This window comes from Bison bison, unplaced genomic scaffold (assembly GCF_000754665.1).
Source record: "Bison bison bison isolate TAMUID 2011002044 unplaced genomic scaffold, Bison_UMD1.0 scf7180017864057, whole genome shotgun sequence".
Classification (NCBI taxonomy): domain Eukaryota; kingdom Metazoa; phylum Chordata; class Mammalia; order Artiodactyla; family Bovidae; genus Bison; species Bison bison.
In genome coordinates this window covers 3,343,670-3,366,264 of record NW_011494629.1, presented here as the reverse complement: position 1 = coordinate 3,366,264, position 22,595 = coordinate 3,343,670, and the positions used below count along the sequence as shown (strand labels likewise).

General features: G+C 40.2%; 2 protein-coding genes across 6 annotated transcripts in view; one reads left to right on the top strand and one right to left on the bottom strand.

The window, feature by feature from the left end:
- Positions 1-12,324, bottom strand: part of NOL8 (nucleolar protein 8) — a 26,437-nt gene extending 14,113 nt beyond the window's left edge. The window contains exons 1-10 of one of the 5 annotated variants that reach the window (XM_010835993.1): positions 12,053-12,324; positions 10,749-10,956; positions 10,038-10,100; positions 8,344-8,422; positions 6,488-6,623; positions 5,980-6,048; positions 2,978-4,828; positions 1,629-1,751; positions 1,044-1,169; positions 670-760 (exon numbers count right to left, since the gene is read on the bottom strand). In XM_010835993.1, coding sequence (XP_010834295.1) covers positions 670-760; positions 1,044-1,169; positions 1,629-1,751; positions 2,978-4,828; positions 5,980-6,048; positions 6,488-6,623; positions 8,344-8,422; positions 10,038-10,100; positions 10,749-10,887 — 2,677 coding nt within the window. In that variant the 5' untranslated portion in view covers positions 10,888-10,956; positions 12,053-12,324. The other 4 variants (XM_010835995.1, XM_010835996.1, XM_010835997.1 and 1 more) reach the window with 4 other exon arrangements.
- An 83-nt stretch (positions 12,325-12,407) lies between these two features.
- Positions 12,408-22,595, top strand: part of CENPP (centromere protein P) — a 233,056-nt gene continuing 222,868 nt past the window's right edge. The window contains exon 1 of the mRNA XM_010835988.1: positions 12,408-12,799. Within this exon, the coding sequence (XP_010834290.1) occupies positions 12,522-12,799 (278 nt within the window). The 5' untranslated portion in view covers positions 12,408-12,521. The remainder of the gene's footprint in view (positions 12,800-22,595) is intronic.

Sequence of the window (22,595 nt, the reverse complement as noted above, 5' to 3'; positions counted from 1 at the left end):
CAGACCTTTGTTGGCAAAGTAATGTCTCTGCTTTTGAATATGCTAGCTAGGTTGGTCATAACTTTCCTTCCAAGGGGTAAGCATCTTTTAATTTCATGGCTGCAGTCACCATCTGTAGTGATTTTGGAGCCCAGAAAAATAAAGTCTGACACTGTTTCCACTGTTTCCCCATCTATTTCCCATGAAGTGGTGGGACTGGATGCCATGATCTTCGTTTTCTGAATGTTGAGCTTTAAGCCAACTTTTTCACTCTCCACTTTCACTTTCATCAAGAGGCTTTTTAGTTCCTCTTCATTTTCTGCCATAAGGGTGGTGTCATCTGCATATCTGAGGTTATTGAGATTTCTCCCAGCAATCTTGATTCCAGCTTGTGTTTCTTCCAGTCCAGTGTTTCTCATGATGTACTCTGCATATAAGTTAAATAAACAGGGTGACAATATACAGCCTTGACGAACTCCTTTTCCTATTTGGAACCAGTCTGTTGTTCCATGTCCAGTTCTAACTGTTGCTTCCTGACCTGCATACAAATTTCTCAAGAGGCAGATCAGGTGTTCTGGTATTACATAAAACATTTCTCTGTGTGTTAAGTGAAGATGCTAGACAAGTTGATTTCTTGAGGTACGCCAGCTCTAACAACAGGACTGTTTGTTTGGACAATGAGTCATTTACCTTCATGATCATCTTCACTATCACTTTCTAGAAATCGGGAGTCCATGCGAAATCTGTCATCAGTGCCAAAGTGAGACTGCAAATTCATGAGCTAAAGACAAAACACAAAGACAACTGACAGTCGCATTCCCAAGAAATTACTTATAAAAAAGACCCTCCAAGTATACTTCCCATGCTGTGAAATTTACTACATTAATGTTTGCATAACCTCATGCACTCATGAACCAAACAAAGAGGGCCATGGAGGACTCAATCTCAAAAACCTTAATGTTAAGAGTATGGGCAAGGTCTGCCTTCATTAACCTAGATTTAAGGACTATGTTGAAAAAATAAGAGCATGTTGCAAATTTTTTTTATTTTCAGTCTTCACTAACCTTCTGCCCAGCTCTGCCCTCAAACTGAGGTTTAATTCTGAACCTGTTATTGTCATCTTCGGCACAAGATTCCTCATCATCGCTGCTGTCAAAGAGCTTCCCAGAGGCTCTACCCATGGACTCCTGCTACATAAGGACAGAAATGTTTATTAATAACCAAGACAACCAGTATTTCCCTCATTATGCAATTTTCCTCATTACACTTAAGAAACAACTCAGATGCATATCCCAGGAAACAGGGTGGTGGTTATAACAGAAACTCTTGAGTCAGTGATATTTACATGGCCCCCTGGGTCTCCAGAGGCTCCTAATGCAGCCTGAAAGGGGGGGTAGTTATTATATATAAGAACATTTTCTGCATGGTTTCACTAATATTGATGTCACTTTGCAGAGGACAGATTTATGTGCGAGAAAATCTTTAAGGCCCCCGTAGCATCCATGCGTGGTGGTCTGGGGAGTTTTGTGTTTCACTGTGGCTTTCAGAGGAAATTTTATGTTGAGCCCAGCAGTCGGGGGCAGGTTTTCGTATGCAATATGCAGAAATGAATCTGCACAAGTAGAGGCAAGCCCATAGGGACATCTTACATTTCTTACTTTTACCAGTTCCTCTCCTGGATGGCTTTGCTCCTGAGTGGATGTCTCCTCTGTTTCGCTTTCACTATTGGAACCAAAGATGATGTGCGTCGGCTTGTCCTCTGGATGACCATCCTAGAGTGGTCATCAAAAGCATTACCTTTAAGACAACCTCTCTTCTTCCCCAAGTAAGTCTATTTCCCACCCTATTTTTTCTCTAGTGAATGCTGCCATCATCCCAAGATAGAAACTTCTCGCTTTCCATTTGCAGTTGATCACCAAGTCCCATCAGTTGGGCCTTCCTGCTATTTTAAAAATATATTCCCACAGTCACTGCCTTGGTTCTGGCTCAAAACCTCCCAAAGGCTGTCTATCCTTGTTCCCTTGTTTGTCCCATTTGATTTGTTGTTCTCACCACATCCTGAACCATTTGCCCCAAACAGAAGTTGGCAAACTTTCTCTGTCAAGGGCCAGAGAATAAATATTTTAGGCTTTGCAAGCCACATATAGTTTTAGTTCTATATTCTTTTTTTTTAACTCTTTAAAAATGTAAAAACCATTCTTAGCCAAGAGGCTCTTTTAAAACAGGACTCGTTTTAAAACATGGGCTCGTTTGCCAAATCCTGTTCCAACACAACTAATTTTTACTCCCTTACTTCCAGTCCTTCAGTTTTTTCCCACACTTAAGAATAAACTCCAGCCCTGTAGCCTACTTATCTCTCTCACTTGTCACCACCTTGTACTCTATTTAGTCAGTTATTGCAAATATTCACTTTTGTACAAACTGCTGCCTTATCTTATAATGCCTTTCCTCTCTCTTCCTAACCTTTTGCCTCTGCCAGACCAATTTCTACTGAGCCTTTCCCACTAGATTCAGGTCAGCTGGGGAAGTACCCACTCCCCGGCAATGCCAACAAACTGGTCTGCTTCCTGTCAGGGCACGTAGGCATACTTGTTTCCCATTGCATGGAACTGAACTGTGACCCTCTGTTCACCACACTGTGAGCCAATACTGCCTGATAGTGATCTTTTCTATACAATCGAACACTTGCTGTGAAGGACTGGAACTTTGCAGGAAGTTAATAATTCTTGAAAAAATGAATAAGGTCCCATTATAGTAAATCTTCATAAGACACGACTCACTTGACAGGTGATATATATGACAACTGAGACGTATTAGTACACATCACTTAATTATATCAGTAATATCTTCTAAAGCAATATCCAGATATACTATATAGACACAAAGACATAAAACACAAGCGTTCAGCTCTAAAGGGGCCTGCCTACCTTTGTGGGAAAGAAACAGACTAGACCTGGAGAGAGTTCTTGGTAAATTCCTAGACTGAAAATATACTCACCAAATTTGCCAGAGCATTGTGAACCAACTTCTTTTGGACTTCTTTGGCTTTCTGCCTTGCCTCTAAGGCTGCCAAACGTTTCTGATTATCTTCAGCATGCTTATCTTTAGCGTTAACATCTGATGAACTATTAACAGAAAGTGGGAAGTCAGTTTTGCTTCCCTGGGAGTCTCTCCTTGAGAAAACCTCTGGTGATTTCTCAGGGGTCTTGGAGCTGCACAGATCAGGCCTCCCTTCAGAGCTCTCTCCTGACTTTCCAGTCCCGTGGCAACAGTCTTCATCAAGGCCTCTGTTGGGAGTCTTAGCCCCACAACTTGAAGATTTCTTATCTTTCAGTGGCAACAGACTAGAAATAGGATTTCTATTTCTCTTTTCTGAACTGTTAGGGGACACCACTTTGTGACCCTGGCTCAAAAAAGACTGTCTCTTTTGAGGCTGAATTTGGTTTGAGTCATTTGCCTCCTTTGCATGTTGGAAAGGAGTCTGTTCACTTGATAGGCCATTAGCACACAGGGACCATTTTCCCATGGACACGTTCCTCGGTTCCTCAAGTTTCAAGGAAATTTGATCTTTATTAATATTATTAGAGGCAACACTCTCTTGCAAGGATTTTTTCACTGATTCCTTTCCATAGAGACAGCCCACTCCTTTGAAAGCCTGAAATTTTGGCTTTAAGGTATTTTCCTTTGTTTTCTGTTTTCCACATGGGTTCTCTCTTCCTTCTAAAAGAGAAGCCACAATTTCCTCAGGATGAATACACTGCTGGCCTCTGCGGAGGTCACCTGGAGTCCTTCGGCTCTTGGAGGCCCTGTCACACTTGGCAGTGGTTTCCTGGCCACTGCTCTCAGTCTTTTCTTTTGGAGCCTCCTGGTTACCGCCAGCCAGCTGTTCCAAATCAGCCAAAGTCAGATTCACACGGAGACAGTTTTCCATCAAGGTGTTATACTCCTTATCTCCTTCACACTCAGTTGATTCTGATACAGAATCAGCATCTTCACTGCTACTGGACTCAATCAGAGATTTACAACTAAGAGGCTTAACTCTGTGACTGAGGGCTATCTCTACTTTGTTTTTTCTTTTTTGTTCTTTAATACAGTCATCAGAAAGATCATACTTTTTTCTGCTTTTCAAAGTCTTCTTGTACATAGACTTTTCTCCTTGTGAAAAATCTACACCGTTTTTGATCTTACCAGAACTTTTTTTCATTGCAATGATTTCATCTGTATCTCCTGAATCAGAGTCACAACCATTTTCCGTAACATTATTTTCACTGTTTTTGAGGCCTAAACCTGTTGAAGTATGAAATTTGTGAAAATCAGATTTAAAATCATCCCTTACAACTTCAAAGGGATCATTTTCAAATTCATTTGAGGACCATGTAGTTTTCTCTAAGTTTTCCTCTTGTGCAATCATTAGCCTTAATTCATCTTCAGAATCAATATCATCATCAGATATGCTATTTCTCTTTTTGGTAGTTTCTAAACCAGAAGTCTGAAAAAATACATTTTTAAATTTCTGATGATCAAAATCAGTTATATACGGTGATTTAGGAGTACTGGAATTATGAGGTGCTTTTTGTGCAAGCTGTTGTATTAAATGTGGACTCTCCACTATGCCACTAGGTTTTGATCTCATGGTAGGAAATGCAGTAGAATCCTCATTCTTCTGTACTTTTATTATCTTTTTGGCAGGGCTGTGAAAGTCAGAGAATTCTCCTCGCCGTTTCTTACTCATAGGATCATTCCCTCCTTCCAGTTCCCAGGTGAGGTTGGATATAGGGACAGCATTTGTGAAATCCTCCCCTATCTTCTTTAAGTTGTGGCAGTATTTTGAGGGATCATACTTTATGATGTCACCAACAGTCAAGGAACAAAAACAGGCACTAGGTTTTAGAAAAACCTATCAATCTGATTAAGCAAAAGAATCCTGTTTAATCTTGAGCAAATCATTGACTCATTTTACCCTCAGTTTCCAATCAAACAAAAAAGGACTTCATTAGGTAACTCAGGGTCTTTGGAACTGACATGTCCATGGCATGTCGAGAGTGAAAACCAACGATCATCACTATTAACTAGAAGAAATCACTTGGGTTGTATATGTATATTACAACAAACTGATTTAAGATTATATTCTAGGTACTTTTCTATATGTCTGAGAAATCTATTCACTGCTAACATCATAAAGCAGAGTATAGAGGGGCAGTCAGAGGGGGAACAACTAGACACTCTGTTGGTTATCTCAAACCTGAGAATCAAAGATTCTCCAACATTTTGACCACTCCTGTCTTTTCAATGCTGGCTCATCCTAGACCTGATTCTCTTAGCTCAAACATCCACTTCACATTTCACTCACTCTCTGAATTTTTGCAGGTCTTTCTTAGAAGGCTAATACTTATCAGATCTGTTTTGTTGCTAACCCTGTCCAGAAAGATTCCAGTCAATGTCAATGGCATTGGCTGATTTCCTAAAACATACGAATAGACAAGTATAAGTTGCTTTCATCTCTCACTCCTGAACAGTTCCTTTGTTCACTTAGTAATTACTGAATACCTGGCTAATTATATGTGAAGTGTGTCAAATACTGTTTATTATCTCTTGGCTTTACACTGTCCTTCCAAATCCTCCTCTCTGCTGTCCAAAGCCTACTTTTATGACTGCACTGTGTTCCCTTGCCCTTCCTTAGTTCCTCTGGAAATGGCTCTGAATCCATGTCAAACGAGAGGAATGATATATAAATAAGTAAGTAAAAGTGCTTGCTTAACAAGCATCATCTGTATTACTTACTTGTATAAAACGTCACTACATTTTCTCATCCTCTAATTGCTTCATACATGTAGGTAAATGGATCTTACCTTATAGAGAAATTGGGAACATAAAAACTCTTAAACATCTAAAGATTTACTGACAGCAGCAGTGAAACTCCGAAGACACGAAGTTAACTTCTGCAGTATCCATCACTGTAGTCAACAATAATTTCTCTGAAAGGCCAACTGCTAAGGATATTTTACGTTTACGTTCATTCTTTAGATGAAGGACAGGTAAGACTCTTCCAAATTTACTCACAACCCAATTCTAAAAGAAAAAAAAAGGATATATTTATTATACTTGTCACAAACAGAAAAGATTAACCATTCTGCATAAATATAACTTAAGAAAAAAAAGTATAGAAAGAAAGAAAATTGAGGCAGTTGTTGATCCCATATAAATCACATAAGATGGTACAGAAATAACAGCCATTAAAAAGGCAAACTTGGGACCTGTTTGGACTCCTCACCACCTCTATTTCCCTCAGGAGACTTGCCTCCATGTGGGTTTTTATTTCTCTTTCTAAAATGGGGGAAACCTGTGCTTTCCCAAAAGCTGTAAATGCACTTGGAAGATCAAAAAGCACTATTTATGTTAACTGCTTCAAAGCAAGAGAGAAAAAGCAATTGCTTTAAACATGATGTTCATGGTCATTTGGTCTCAGGAATTGGTTCCTAGGCTACTCAGGCTACCAGGGGTGACTTACTTTGTGCCCTGGTACTTCTGTTCCTGGCACAGCTTTCACATGGAAATCCACCGTTTTCATCTTTTCTAACAAGCTGGTGTTGCCTGTTGTTGATTTTCCTTTCTTTACTTTTGCTTCTTCTCTCTCTTGGGCCAATCTGAATCAAAGAAAAAATACAAATAAGTGAGTTACAATAACCAATCACACTATTAACCATGCTTCTGTCTTGTTTTTTCATACTATAAAGCTGTTTAACTTCATAGGTATCATTTGGGGTCTCTCAGCTTTTCCCTTTCAACTTATGTACTTTTGGTATTTTAACTATTCTTAATCCCTTCTCTTTGTTATGAGGAAAAGGTCTCTTCTTTCAGATTCTCATCTGCTAAATCTTGAATATTACTACTCTCATAATGAAGAGAATGCAGAATAGAATGCCAACTAAATCCTCCAATTCAAACTCCCTATCTGATTCAGGCCTGGTCAACTGTGCTGACCAATTCTCACTGGCCTCTTTGCCTCTGGTGTGGCTCTTTTCTGAGCGCCGAAGAATTGATACTTTTGAACTGTGGTGTTGGAGAAGACGCTTGAGAGTCCCTTGGACTGCAAGGAGATCCAACCAGTCCATTCTAAAGGAGATCAGCCCTGGGTGTTCTTTGGAAGGAATGATGCTGAAGCTGAAACTCCAGTACTTTGGCCACCTCATGCGACAAGTTGACTCACTGGAAAAGACTCTGAGGCTGGGAGGGATTGGGGGCGGGAGGAGAAGGCAACGACAGAGGATGAGTTGGCTGGATGGCATCACTGACTCGATGGACATGGGTCTGAGTGAACTCCGGGAGGTGGTGATGGACAGGAAGGCCTGGCGTGCTGCGATTCATGGGGTCGCAAAGAGTCGGACACGACTGAGCAACTGAACTGAACTGAACTATGGCTCTTTTACATTTCAACTTCCAAGATTCATGCTCCACAGGCAGACGTGCACAGGTACTCAAAGGCAGCAGCACTGTGTGCTCACCCTGCTCAGGATGGGAGCCCCAGTTCTTGCCTATAATAGGCACAAAAGTACTGCTGAATCAAAGTCTCATCCCTACCCTGTTTACAGAGGCCCACAGCTGAAGAACAAAATCCTCACCTTCGTCTCCAGACTAGTTCCACAAAATTTGATTTAGACCTTATTTTTCTTTGTGGCATTTCTTTGCTTGAGAACAATCTTAAAACTCTCTTGGTCACTTCATCTGTACATTCCGAAAATGTCTCCCATTTTGAAAGCATCCAAACGCGTACAATCTTTTCTCCCTAAGGATACTTTTCGGATCTTAAAATGCTTTAATTGCTTTTACATTGCCTTGTTCTTAAATCTTAAGCTTAATTAATCTTATGCCTCTCTTACAGGGATCCCTATTATCTTTAAGTTTTTGTATGATACTTTCATTAACAGTTTAAAGCTAACATAAGCAATTTGGTATCATCTATTAAAATTTTAAGTGTGCTTAACTCCATGACATAGCAACTCCTTTTGTTGACATACACACCAGAGGGACCCTTGTACATATATAGAAGTTATCTTCAAGGGTCATCTGTTATCAAGAGGAAGTGGAAATGGTCTAAAGGTCCATGAGTCGGGGATGATTAACTAGACTATGGGACATTTTCTAAAATAGTACTAAATAGGTATTACAAAGAAGGGGGAAGATCTACATCATCATAAAAGTTTGTGTCTAAAAAGCTGCAAATAGCTCTACTTATAATGCATAAATTTGTTAAAACTATAATAGTGTGATAGTTTCAAATCAATTAAGTGAACATATAAAATCACTTACAATATTAAGAAATTAGTGTGTTAATGTTTGGATTAAATCAAATACAGCAAACCTTACCTGTGCAAAAAACTTTCCTTTGCTAGCTGAATTTGCAGTGTCCCACCTTTCCATTTTGTTTTATTTAAAACAGACATACCTATAAAGCAAAGAATTAGTACCCAAGTACATAGCAATGCAAAAATATATTTCAGCATGTGCTTTTACTAATTAGTACCAAAAAAAGAAAACTTGTTTATCACAAACACACAGAGGAAAGAGAATAAGGAAAGTGAAAACAGAAAGAGGAAGCTTAGGTCCCATTCTTATCTTGACCACTTAGTAGATTCTTATGTTCCCTATTGTCTCATGTAACTGGAAGATTTGAATGAGGCAAATCTGCAAACCTTTAAGCAAAATTTGTCATTTGTTTATAATGTCAGAAATCTCTGGCAAATGGTTGGTATTTATTTAACATATCACTGTTATTTACCATACTAAAACTATAGAATATTTATGTAATTTTCTTAGGGAGAATCAGAGGACACTGGAATCCTACAGCTCCTCATTCTTACTTACTACCTCATACTAATTATTACTGCATAACTTGCAAACATATTAGCACAAGCAACTACACTGTGTTTGAACTACTGTACCCTAGTAGCTGATTTTTCTCAGTATCTGCTATCAGCTTCCTTAATAATTATCACTGAGAGAAATTTCTATGAGACAGGTACTATGCTAAGTACAGAAGTATTATTCAATTTCATATTCACAGTAATATTATGAGCCAAGCTGTATCTTGGTCATATATCAGGTAAACAAACTGGGTCTTCTATTAAATAGAATCCAGTACTCTTGCCTGGAAAATCCCATGGACGGAGGAGCCTGGTAGACTGCAGTCCATGGGGTTGCTAGGAGTCGGACATGACTGTGTAACTTTCAAGTAGACAACCTGAGTGACTTCACTTTCACTTTTCACTTTCATGCATTGGAGAAGGAAATGGCAACCCACTCCAGTGTTCTTGCCTGGAGAATCCCAGGGACGGGGGAGCCTAGTGGGCTGCCGTCTCTGGGGTCGCACAGAGTCGGACATGACTGAAGCGACTTAGCAGCATCAGCAGCTAAGTCACACAACAGAACTGTGTTTATGACTGCAATGTACTTGTCATATATGTTTCCCAACTGGATGATATTACAAAAGGCCAATGGCCTTCCTTCTCTATTAGCATGTTTCCTACTCAGTGTCTTTTGACTTTTCAGTCTCCAAATAATTAGAATGCATTTCTACATTAGTGGCAGTATGAATTACTTCTCACTCTTCACTGAAGGCCACAGCTGGTCCTCAGCTTTCTTAAACTTATTGATAGATACTTCATCATTTCAAGGATATGATCTTATAAGGGCATAATGTAAAGCCCTCTTCTAATAGCATTTATTAATAAGAATTATTTACCTGAGAAATGAACACCCTGAGGAGTTGGGTATGGCATAATATCCAGTGGGATATAGGTAACATACAGTTTCTACTAAAGCATGGTCCTTTGTCCACAATATTTGATAATGCCACTTTTGAGCAAACTTGTTGGTAATGTGCTACCATATGTCATGCATTATGGGATGAATCTAAATCTCAAACTGTAGAATATCAGAATTCTATTCATCATGGTTGTCCCTCTCAATGACGTAAAAGTGGCTGTTTAGATTTAGAATCAAAGTTATTCCAAATTACATAGTGACATGAAATGGTAAATAATATAGAAAACATTCATTACATTTCTTCAGGTCTGCTTCTGTTACTCTGATGTTGATATATGCAAAAACTTTCTGTGGGTTTCCTAAAAAAAAAAAAATTAAATTCTTTCTCAGAGAATAATGTAAAAATGACTTCTAAATTTAAAAAAGACCTCTTAGAAACTTACTCTTCCAAAGAAAAACCTTGTTTATTTTTCATTGGATACAAAGATTGCAAATTTTTAAGCACGATTATCTAAATATTTTAAAAGAAAATATGTACGAGAAAAATGTCAAGCAGTCAGTTAAGGAAACATTTTTCATGTTTATATGTTAGTGGTATTCTAACAGGACATTTACTAATTATTAGAATTTTAGCTCTGAAAATTTAAAGCAACTTGTTTCAGAAATTGAATGTTTGGGAATTCCCTGGAGGTCCAGTGTGAGATTTTGGGCTTTCACTGCAGAGGGCAGATTCAATCCCTGGTCAGGGAACTAAGATTCTGCAAGCCACATGCTCCCTCCCCCCTACAAAAAAGGGGAGTGGGGATGTTTGGGAATTTAGAATTTTTTTATTTCATACATAACACCTCCAGGGCATATGTGCTGGGATGGGGTTAGTACTATACTCTCATAATAAAATAACATCACTTTCAGTGTTCAGGGCTAACATTCATATTTGGGGGTTCATTTTGTGATATTTGACTTGAGTTATATTTGCTTTAACTACCCATGAAGAACTCTAAATTTACCTTGATCATCTTTCCGAGTGATGATCTCCACATCAGAAACTTCTCCAAATCTGCCGAACTGATTCTGCAGGTCTGCCTCAGAAATATTCTGCCCAAGACCACCCACAAAAAGGCGTTTCATTTCTCTGTTGGCTTTCATCAAGGCTGGACAAACACTCAGGGTGTTCTAGTGGAAAAAGACTTCTACCTAGAGTTCTTTCCCTTAAATCTAAAACAAACAAAGAACAACAACAAAAATAAAACTCCAACCAATTAACCAACAAACGAAAAAACCCTCAACTCCTTTCCCTGAACCTTCTATGCCAATTGGTTGCCTGGATTTGTGCTTCCCTTCCTATTGTATTGTCTCCAATTTTATTCCTGAAGACTCTGTTCACACACTACATCCTTGTTCTTCATGAATGCATTTTGGAACAGAACCGCTAGACAGACACAGGTGCAGGTGGACATTTTTCCCTCTAAATGACCACAATATACACTCTACTCCCCCTGAGTTTACTAATCCATATTGTTAGGTGTTTCTCCTTTATTCACTCACTTTAATAAACTGACAGAAATGGGATGGGACATATTAACATCTACGGGATCTTCCCAACCCAGGGATGGAACCCAGGTCTCCCACACTGCAGGCAGATTCTTTAAGCTCTCCATCTTCAAGTTTCCCACAGTCAAATGAGAAGTAAGCAAATGCTGAAATTGCAATACTACATTACAACAGAAATACATACAAAGTGGTTTTCAGGCACAAAAACAGCAATGGATATCAAAACTAATACAGAATTTTTTTTTTTTTTTAACACTATGCGCCAGCGTTGTACGAAGTAGTTTGCAGGTGCCTTTCTTTCAGATTAGCAGGAGAGGTGAAGTCACTTTCCCAATGCCATTTAGAGAAACAGCGGTGAAGCTAAGATTATAACTCAAATGTAATTTCAGAACCCGTAATTCTAACAATGTACCAGGGAGGTTGCTGGAATAGAAGGGACTCAGGAAAACTCTTCCAGAGATACTGGGATTTAAGGCCTACAATGCCTATCTCGCTAAGTGCCCAGCTGTTGCTCAGCTCCCAACAAGCCCCTCCCCCCAAGTTGACAGACTTCGCACACATGGAACCCCCAAACAACGCCAAAATGCCAAAGCATGGGTCGAGATCTAGGCGTGAGCCAAGGCCTATATCTTCCTGGTGGTTTCCTCTGTCCCAAACCTACCCACCCCATACTTCTTTCTCTGAGAAGACTCGAACACAAGCACGGAAAATGTAGGCCAATTAGCCCCTTCCCATCCCAGGCCCCAAGCCCCGGGCTCACCACTTCTTTTTCTACATCCAGCGCGGCGTACAGGCCTAAATTCTAGTCACGTGTCCCAACAAGTACCCTATCTCTTTCTTCCTACTGGATTTCCAACCCAGCCTCCTCAGGTTCCATTAATACGCTCAGTTTCCCAGTGTTCTTTATTTCGTTTCCAGTCTTCCAGGCAATCGCGATGACCCCGTCCCCTGCCTCTAAGTCCGCAAAAGACCCCAAACAAAAATTCTCTAATTCATACAGAAGAAGGTTATCATCTTATCTCCTGGATACAGTCGGCGGAAATGAGGAAGGGGAAGAAATACAAAGAAGCTCCCTCTTCAAGTGCTCGCGGAACCGCCTCTTCCGTGACTGGGGCTCCAAGCCGCCATCAGGTCGGGGTGGGTAGCTACGCCGTTGGGCCTCGAGAGGGATTTCAGCTCTCTTGAAGCGTAAGGACTGCTGGAGGACAGCTGTGGAAAAGTGCGCAGGGATGGCAACTAGCCGGAGACACTTGCGGGACCGAGTTATAGGCGCGGGAATTGCGCATGGTTCCCTTGCCTCCCCCGCCGAGTTCCAGAATGGTTCGCTCCAGGAGCGCGCGAGGCTTGAAGAGCCAGACCTGGCGCGCCCAAGTCAGGGAGCTTCACGTCAGCACAGCTCCATGGATTCCCAGCGGGCAAAAGCCCGCGCCTTGGAAGCCGAGATCGCTGCCTTGAGGCGGGCGTGCATAGAGACACAGGCGCCCGGGGACGACGACTCTCAAGTTCGGTACGTGGCATTCCCCATACCTGGTGAGGTGGGTGACAATCTCTTTACTAGAGGCGCCCCGGACCTCCCCACAAACTTTTCCCGAGCACTTGACGTGGGCTGGAACTTACCTGTCTGTAACAACAGGGGTGAAAGTGATAAGCCCACGCATGGACCCCGTTGTAAACATATTGCTGCTGCTACTGCTGCTAAGTCGCTTCAGTCGTGTCCGACTCTATGCAACCCCATAGACGGCAGCCCATCAGGCTTCCCCGTCCCTGGGATTCTCCAGGCAAGAACACTGGAGTGGGTTGCCATTTCCTTCTCCAGTGCATGAAAGTGAAAAGGGAAAGTGAAGTCGTACAGTCGTGTCCGACTCTAGCGACCCCGTGGACTGCAGCCTACCAGGCTCCTCCGTCCATGGGATTTTCCAGGCAAGAGTACTGGAGTGGGGAGCCATTGCCTTCTCCATGTAAACATATTACCATATATTATTTGATTAAATCGCAGTCATTTAATTTCAAAGTATTCTCTTTCTCTTACTGGTAACACTCAGGGTGAAAGTCTTGGTTGTCTCCTTAGAAATCTTCCTTTTACTGATGATGAGCAGTATCTAATTGTTCAGTCCCTCAGTCGTGTCCGACCGACTCTTTGCGATCGCATGGACTGCAGCACGGCAGGCTTTCCTGTCCTTCACCAACTCCTGGAGTTGGTTCATACTCATGTCCACTGAGTCAGTGATGCCATCCAACCATCTCGTCCTCTGTCGTCCCCTTCTTCTCCTGCCTTCAGTCTTTGCCAGCATCACGGTCTTTTCTAATGAGTCAGCTTTCTCATCAGGTGGCCAAAGTATTGGAGCTTCGGCTTCAGCATCAGTCCCTCCAATGAATATTCAGGGTTGATTTCCTTTAGGATTGACTGGTTTGATCTCCTTGCAGTCCAAGGGAGTCTCAAGAGTCTTCTCCAGCACCACAATTCAAAGACATCAGTTCTTCAGCGCTCAGGCTTTTTTATTGTCCAGCTCTCACATCCATACATGACTATTGGAAAAACCATAGCTTTGACTATATGGACCTTTGTAAGCAAAGTGATGTCTCTGCTTTTTAATATGCTGTGTAGGTTTGTCATAGCTTTTCTTCCAAGGAACAAGTGTCTTTTAATTCCATGGCTATAGTCACTGTGCACAGTGATTTTGGAGCCCAAGAAAATAAAGTCTGTCATGGTTTCCACTGTTTCCCCATCTATCTGCCATGAAACGATGGGACTGGATGCCAGGATCTTCATTTTCTGAATGTTGAGTTTTAAGCCAGCTTTTTCACTCCTCTCTTTCACCTTCATAAAGAGGCCTTTCAGTTCCTCTTCACTTTCTGCTTTACGGGTGGTGCCCCCTACATATCTGAGGTTATTGATATTTCTCCTGGCAATCTTGATTCCAGCTTGTGCTTCATCCCACCTGGCATTTCGCATGATATACTCTGCATATAAGTTAAATAAGCAGGGTGACAATATATAGCCTTGACATACTCCTTTCCCAATTTTGAAAATTGTTGTTTTCAAACAATAGTCTGTTGTTCGGTATCTGGTTTTAACTATTGCTTCTTGACCTGTACAGGTTTCTCAGGAGGCAAGTAAGGTGGTCTGGTGTTCCCATCTCTTGTGAACCACACAGTCAAAGGCTTTAGTGTAGCCAATCAAGCAGAAATAGATGTTTTTCTGGAAATTTCTTGCTTTGTCTATGATCCAGTAGATGTTGCCAGTTTGATCTCTGATTCCTCTGCCTTTTCTAAATCCAGCTTGAACATTTGGAAGTTCTCGGTTCACTTACTGTTCAAGCCTGGCTTGGAGAATTTTGAGCATTACTTTACTAGCATGTGAGATGAGTGCAAATGTGTGGTAGTTTGAACATTCTTTGAATTGCCCTTCTTTGGAATTGGAATGAAAACTGACCTTTTGCAGTCCTGTGGGCACTGCTGAGTTTTCCATATTTGCTGACACATTGAGTTCAGCACTTTCACAGCATCATCTTTTACGATTTGAAATAGCTCAACTGGAATTCCATCACCTCCTCTAGCTTTGTTCATAGTGATGCTTCCTAAGGCTGACTTGACTTCACACTCCAAGATACATGGCTCTAGGTGACTTATCACACCTTTGCGGTTATCTGGGTCATGAAGATTTTTTTTGCATAGTTGAAGATATTTTTTTGCATAGTTCTTCTGTGTATTCTTGTCACCTTTTCTTAATATCTTCTGCTTCTGTTAGGTCTGTGCCATTTCTGACCTTTATTGAGCCCATCTTTGTATGAAATGTTCCCTTGGTAGCTCTAATTTTCTTGAAGAGATCTCTAGTCTTTCCCATTCTATTGTTTTCCTCTATTTCTTTGCATTGATCACTGAAGAAGGCTTTCTTATCTCTCCTTGCTATTCTTTGGAATTCTGCATTCAGATGGACATATCTTTGCTTTTCTCCTTTGCCTTTAGCTTCTCTTCTTTTCTCAGCTGTTTGTAAAAGCTCCTCAGACAACCATTTTGCCTTTTTGCATTTCTTTTTCTTGGGAATGGTTTTGATCATCGCCTCTTGTACAGTATTATAAACCTCCATCTATAGTTTTTCAGGCACTCTATTAGATCTAATCCCTTGAATCTATTTGTCCCTTCCACTGTGTAATCATAAGGGATTTTATTTAGGTCATACTTGAATGGCCTAGGGGTTTTCTCTACTTTTCAATTTAAGTGTGGATTTTGCAATAAGGAGTTCATGATCTGAGCCACAGTCAGCTCTCCAGTCTTGTTTTTGCTGACTGTATAGAGCTTCTCCATCTTTGGCTGCAAAGAATATAATCAATTTGATTTCAGTATTGACCATCTGGTGATGTCCATGTGTAGAGTCTTCTCTTGTGTCATTGAAAGAGAGTGTTTGCTATGACCAGTGTGTTCTCTTGGCAAAACTCTGTTAGCCTGTGCCCTGCTTAATTTTGTTCTCCAAGGCCAAACTTGCCTGTTACTCCAGGTATCCCGTGACTTCCTCCTTTTGCATTCCAGTCCTCTATAATGAAAAGGACATCTTTTTTGGTGTTAGTTCTAGAAGGTCTTGCAGGTCTTCATAGAACTGTTAACTTCAGCTTCTTCAGCATTAGTGATTGGCACATAGACTTGGATTATCGTGATATTGAATGGTTTGCCTTAGAAATGAACAGATATCATTCTGTCATTTTTGAGATTGCACCAGAGTACTGCATTTCAGACTCTTTTGTTGATTATGAGGGCTACTCTATTTCTTCCAAGGTATTCTTGCCCACAGTAGTAGTGGTCGTCTGAATTGAATTCAGCCATTGCTGTCCGTTTAGTTCACTGATTCCTAAATTGTTGATGTTTTCTCTTGCCACCTCCTCCTGTTTGACCACTTCCAATTTACCTTGATTCATGAACCTAACATTCTAGGTTCCTATGTGATATTGTTCTTTACAGCATTGAACTTTACTTCCACCACCAAACACATCCACAACTGAGCATTGTTTCAGATTTGGCTCAGCCTTTTTATTTCTTCTGGAGCTATTTCTCTGTTCTTCTCTAGTAGTGTATTGGGCCTCTCTTGACCTGGGGAGTTCATCTTTCAGTGTTATATCTTTTTGCCTTTTCATACCATTTGTGGGGTTTTCAAGGCAAGAATACTGAAGTGGTCTGCCATTCCCTTTTCCGGTGGACCGCGTTTTGTCAGAACTCTCTACCATGACTTGTCCATCTTGGGTGGCCCTACATAGTATTGCTCATAGTTTCATTGAGTTAGATAAGGTTGTGATCTATGTGATCAGTTTGGTTAGTCTTCTGTGATTTTGGTTGTTTTTCTCTTTATGACTTACTTCGCTCTGTATAACAGGTTCTAGGTTTATCCGCCTCACAAGAACTGACTCAAATTTGTTCCCTTTATACCTGAGTAATGTTTCACTGTATATATGTACCATGTCTTCTTTATCCATTCATCTGTTGATGGACATCTAGGGTGCTTCCATGTCCCAGCTATTGTAAACAGTGCTGCTCTGAACATTGGGGTGCATGTGTCTTTTTCAGTTATAGTTTTCTCAAGGTATATATCCAGTAGGGAGATTGCTGGGTCATGATAGTTTTATTCCTAGTTTTTAAGGAATCTCCATACTGTTCTCCATAGTGGCTGTATCAGATTACATTCCTACCAACTGTGTAAGAGGGTTCCCTTTACTCCACAGCCTCTCTAGCATTTACTGCTTGTAGATTTTTTGATGATGGCCATTCTGACTGATGTGAGGTGATACCTCCCCGTAGTTTTGATTTGCGGTTCTCTAATAATTAGTGATGTTGAACATTTTTTCATGTGTTTATTGGCCATCTGTATGTCTTCTTTGAAAAAGTTTGTTTAGGTCTTCTGCCCGTTTTTTGATTGGGTTGTTTGTTTTTCTGATATTGAGCTATATGAGCTACTTATATGCTTTTTTGGAGATTAATCCTTTGTCACTTGTTTCTTGTTGGCAATTATTTTTTTATATTCTGAGGGTTGTCTTTTAATCTTGTTTATTGTTTCCTTTGCTGTGGAAAAGCTTTTAATTAGATCCCATTTGTTTATTTTTGGTTTTATTTACATTATTCTAGGAGGTAAGTCAAGGAGTATATTACCTATGTTATCCTCTAAAAGCTTATAATTTCTGGCCTTACATTTAGTTCTTTAATCCATTTTGAGTTTGTTTTTGTGTATGGTCTTAAGAAGTGTTGTAGTTTCATTCTTCCACATGTAGCTGTCCAGTTTTCCCGTCACTAGTTATTGAAGAGGTTGTCTTTTCTCCATTGTATATTCTTGGCTCCTTTGTCAGAGATAAGGTGCCCATAGGTGCTTGGGTTTATCTCTGGATTTTCTGTCTTGTTCCATTGGTCTCTTTCTATTTTTGTGCCAGTACTAGACTGTCTTGATGAATGTTGCTTTGTAGTATAATCTAAAGTCAGCAGGATTGATTACTGCAGCTCCATTTTACTTTCTGAAGATTGCTTTGGCTATTTGAGGCTTTTTGTGTTTCCATACAAATTGTGGAATTTTTTGTTCTAGTTCTGTGAAAAATAATTTTGTGTTCTAGTTCTGTTGGTAGTTTGATGGGGATTGTGTTGAATCTGTAGATTGCACTGGGTAGTATAGTCATTTTCACAATATTCATTCTTCCAGTCCAAGAATATGGTGTATCTCTCCATCTATGTGTGTCATCTTTGATTTCTTTCATCAGTGTTTTATAATTTTCTGCATACTGATCTCTTGTCTGTTTAGGTAGACTGATTTCTAGGTATTTTATACTTTTTGTTGCAGTGGTGAATGGGATTGTTTCCTTAATTTGTCTTTCTAATTTTTCATTGTTAGTTTATAGGGATGCTAGGAATTTCTGTGTGTATTAATTTTATATTCTGTGCTTTTACTAATAGCTCTAGTAATTCCAGTTGAGCTATTTAAAATTCTGAAAGATGACGCTGTGAAAGTGCTGCACTCAATACGCCAGCCAATATGGAAAACTCAGCAGTGGCCACAGGACAGGAGAAGGTCAGTTTCCATTCCAATCCCAAAGAAGGGCAATTCAAAGAATGTTCAGACTACTGCACAGTTGCATTCACATGCTAGCAAGGTAATACTCAAATCCTTCAAGCTAGGCTTCCGTTGTACACAAACCGAGAATATCCAGATGTTCAAGCTGGATTTAGAAAAGGTAGAGGAGCCAGAAATTAAATTGCCAACATTCATTGGATCATAGAGAAAGCAAGAGAATTCCAGAAAAACATCTATTTCTGCTTCATTGACTACACTAAATCCTTTTACTGTGTGGATCACAACAAACTAGAAAATTCTTAAAGAGGTGGGAATAACTGACCACCTTAGCTGCCTCCTGAGGGAACCCTGTATGTAGGTCAAGAAGCAGTAGTTAGAATGGGACATGGAACAACAGACTGGTTCAAACTTGGGAAAGGAATCAGTCAAGGCTGCGTACTGTCACCCTGCTTATTTAATTTCTATGCAGAGTACATCATGCAAAATGTAGTCTGGATGAAGCAGAAGCTGGAATCAAGATTGCTGGGAGAAATATCAATAACCTCAGATGTGCAGATGATACCACCCTTAAAAAAAAGAGGAACTACAGAGCCTCTTGATGAAAGTGAAAGAGGAGAGTGAAAAAGCTGGCATAAAACTCAACATTGAAAAAACTAAGATCATGGCATGTGATCCCATCACTTCATTCCAATAGATGGGAAAAAAGTGGAAACAGTGTCAGACTTTATTTTCTTGGGCTCCACAATCACAATCACTGTGGATGGTGCTTAGCTGTGATATTAAAAGACACTTGCAAAAAAAAAAAAAAGATAGAAAAGATACTTCTTCTTGGAAGAAAAGATATGACAGACCTGCTGCTGCTGCTGCTGCTAAGTCGCTTCAGTCGTGTCCGACTCTGTGCGACCCCATAGACAGCAGCCCACCAGGAACCCCCGTCCCTGGGATTCTCCAGGCAAGAATACTGGAGTGGATTGCCATTTCCTTTCTCCAATGCATGAAAGTGAAAAGTGAAAGTGAAGTTGCTCAGTTGTGTCAGACTCTTAGCGACCCCATGGACTGCAGCCCACCGGGCTCCTCCATCCATGGGATTCTCCAGGCAAGAGTACTGGAGTGGGGTGCCATTGCCTTCTCCATGACAGACCTAGACAGAATATTAAAAAGCAGAGACAGCTGTTTGCCTATAAAGGTTTGCATAGTCAAAGCTGTGATTTTTCCATTAGTCATATATGGATATGAGCATTGATCATAAAGAAGACTGAGCACTGAAGAATCAATGTCTTCAAACTGTAGGGCTGGAGAAGGAAGACTCTTGAGAGTCCCTTGGACTGCAAAGAGATCAAACCAGTCAATCCTAAAGGAAATCAACTCTGAATATTCACTAGAAGGACTGATGCTGAAGCTGAAGCTTCAATACTTTGGCCACCTGATGTAAAGAACCAACTCATTGGAAAAGACCCTGATGCTGGGAAAGATTGAGGGCAGGAGGAGAAGGGGGTGACAGGATGAGATGGTTAGAAGGTATCATCAACTCAAGGAACATGAGTTTAAGCAAACTCCAGGAGATGGTGAAGGACAGGGAAACCTGGTGTGCTGCAGTTCATGGGGTCTCAGAGTTGGACATGACTGAGCAACTGAGCAGCAACTAGTGATTTTCTGGTGGCATCCTTAGAGTTTTCTGTGTATAGTGTCATATCATCTGCCAACAGTGAAAGTTTTACTTTTTCTTTTCCAATCTGGACTCCTTTAATTTCTTTTTCTTTCCTGATTTCTGTGACTAGGACTTCCAAAACTATGTTGAATAATAGTGGCGAGAGTGGGCACCCCTGTTTCTGATCTTAGAGGAAATGCTTTCAGTTTTTCACCTTTCAGAAAAATGTTCGCCGTGGGTTTGATGTATATGGCCTTTATGACGTTGAGGTATATCTTTCTGTGCCTATTTTCTAGACAATTTTCATCATAAATGGGTGTTTAATTTTTTCAAAACTTTCTCTGCATCTATTGATGTAATCATATGGTTTTTATCTTTCAGTTTGTTAATATAGTATATCACATTGATTGATTTATTATGTATATTGATGAAATTCTTGCATGCTCAGGATAAAGCCCTCTTGATCATGCTGTATAATCTTTTAATGTCTTGTTGGATTCTGTTCACTAGACTTTTGTCCAGGGTTTTTGCATCTATGTTCATCAGTGATATTGGCCTATAATTTTCTTGTGGTGTCTTTGTCTAGTTTTGGTATTAGGGTGATGGTCCAGTACTCTTGCCTGGAAAATCCCATGGACGGAGGAGCCTGATGGGCTGCAGTCCATGGGGTCGCGAAGAGTCGGACACGACTGTACGACTTCACTTTCACTTTTCACTTTCATGCATTGGAGAAGGAAATGGCAACCCGCTCCAGTGTTCTTGCCTGGAGAATCCCAGGGACGGGGAAGCCTTGTGGGCTGCCATCAATGGGGTCGCACAGAGTCGGACACAACTAAAGTGACTAAGCAGCAGCAGCAGCAGCCTTGTAGAATGGGTTGGGAATTTTCCTTCCTCTGCAATTTTCTAGAAGGATTTAAGCAGGATATGTGTTAGCTCTTCTCTAAACTTTTGGTAGAATTAGGTGAGCTTTTTGAATTCATGTCACTCGTCAAATATCAACATTTTTCACCATTATTTCTTCAAATAGTCTCTCTTCCCCTTTTCCTCTTGCTTTTTCCTCCTGTACTTCCATGATGCATACATTGGTCCTTATGGTTGTGTCCCCACTAGTCCCTTGGGCTGTGTTCGCTTTTCTTCAGTGTTTTACTTCCTGTTCCTCAATCTCCACATCCATTATCTTCTCTTCAAGTTCACTGATTGATGCTTCTCTACTCTTAAATCTGCATTTCAATTCCTCTAGTGAATTTTTCATTTTATTTATTATAGTGTTCAGCTCCTGAAATTCTTTTGGTTTCTTTTTACACGTCATTTTCTTAACTTTCTCCAGATCTTCCTGTATTTCTTTGAGTACCTTTAAGACTTCTATTTTAAAGTCTTTGTCTGATATATCTGCCAATAAGTCTTTTTTTAGGGACAGGTTCATTTGAATATTTTTTTTTCCTTTGAGAGTGCCATACTTTTTTTTTTTTTCTTTCTGTATGCTTTGTGATATTTTATTGAACACTGGACATTTTAATTTAATACTGTAGTAACTCTGGAAATCAGATTCTCCCCCCCTTCCCCAATATTTATACTTTTTTGTTACTGTTTTAACTTTCTTTTTGTTATTTGTGCCTTATACTGTATTGAGCCATATCATTAAAAAACATAGAATGCCTCACGAATTTGTATGTCATCCTTGTGCAAGGGGATTACTAATCTTCTCTGTATTGTTCCAATTTTAGCATTTGTGCCACCAAAGTGAGCACTAATTATGTCTTTTCTGAGCTTTTCCTTCAGTATGTACATCATTTTCTAATTTTTCCCATATATTTAGTTGGATTTTTGCATGTCCTAGTCTTTAATGTCTGAATCCTAAAAAGGTAAGATAATGAAGATGGGAAACAAAATGCAGCAGCTCTTTTAGTATCCTTAAAGTTATCTCAGTCAGAGGGTAGGGGCTTGAAACAATAACTCCCCACCTCTTTGTCTGCATCTATGTGATCAGAAGCAGCAATCAGCAATTGGAGCACATGTACCCAGTATTTGGGGGACAGTCCTTTTTTGCCCACCCTTGCTCCCCTAAGCTGTATGCACACTGCTCCCAGAATATGTGCACAGCACCCTGCCATGTTTTTCAAGTAGGCATGGGTACTTACTTACTGTACTAAGAGCTGAAATTGCCCCAAATTTATTGTACCTTATTTATTTACCTTAAAGCATTCTCTGTGAGGTTGCAAGCATTCAGTAGTCTCCTGAGTTCTAAAAAAGTTATATTAGACAGATTCTGCCTTGCAATTGCTGCCTGACTGGGGAGTAGATTACTGGTTCTTCCTACTTTGCCATCTTCATAGAATCCTAGATCATCGACTTTTAAACTGAAGTCTCTGGGTAGATTTGCTTTGAAGGAAAAAAAGCTTGTGAACACCTAGTTTTGAACAAAAAATATATGCTACTAAAACAAATATGCAAATAATAAACTACAAAACCATAAAGCCCATAACCCCAGTTCATTCAAAATAACATCGTTAATTTCAATGGACCAATGGTATTTTGTTCAAAACAAATTACTATTATGAATGAGTCTTTTTTCAGTTCAGTTGCTCACTCGTGTCTGACGCTTTGCAACCCTATGGA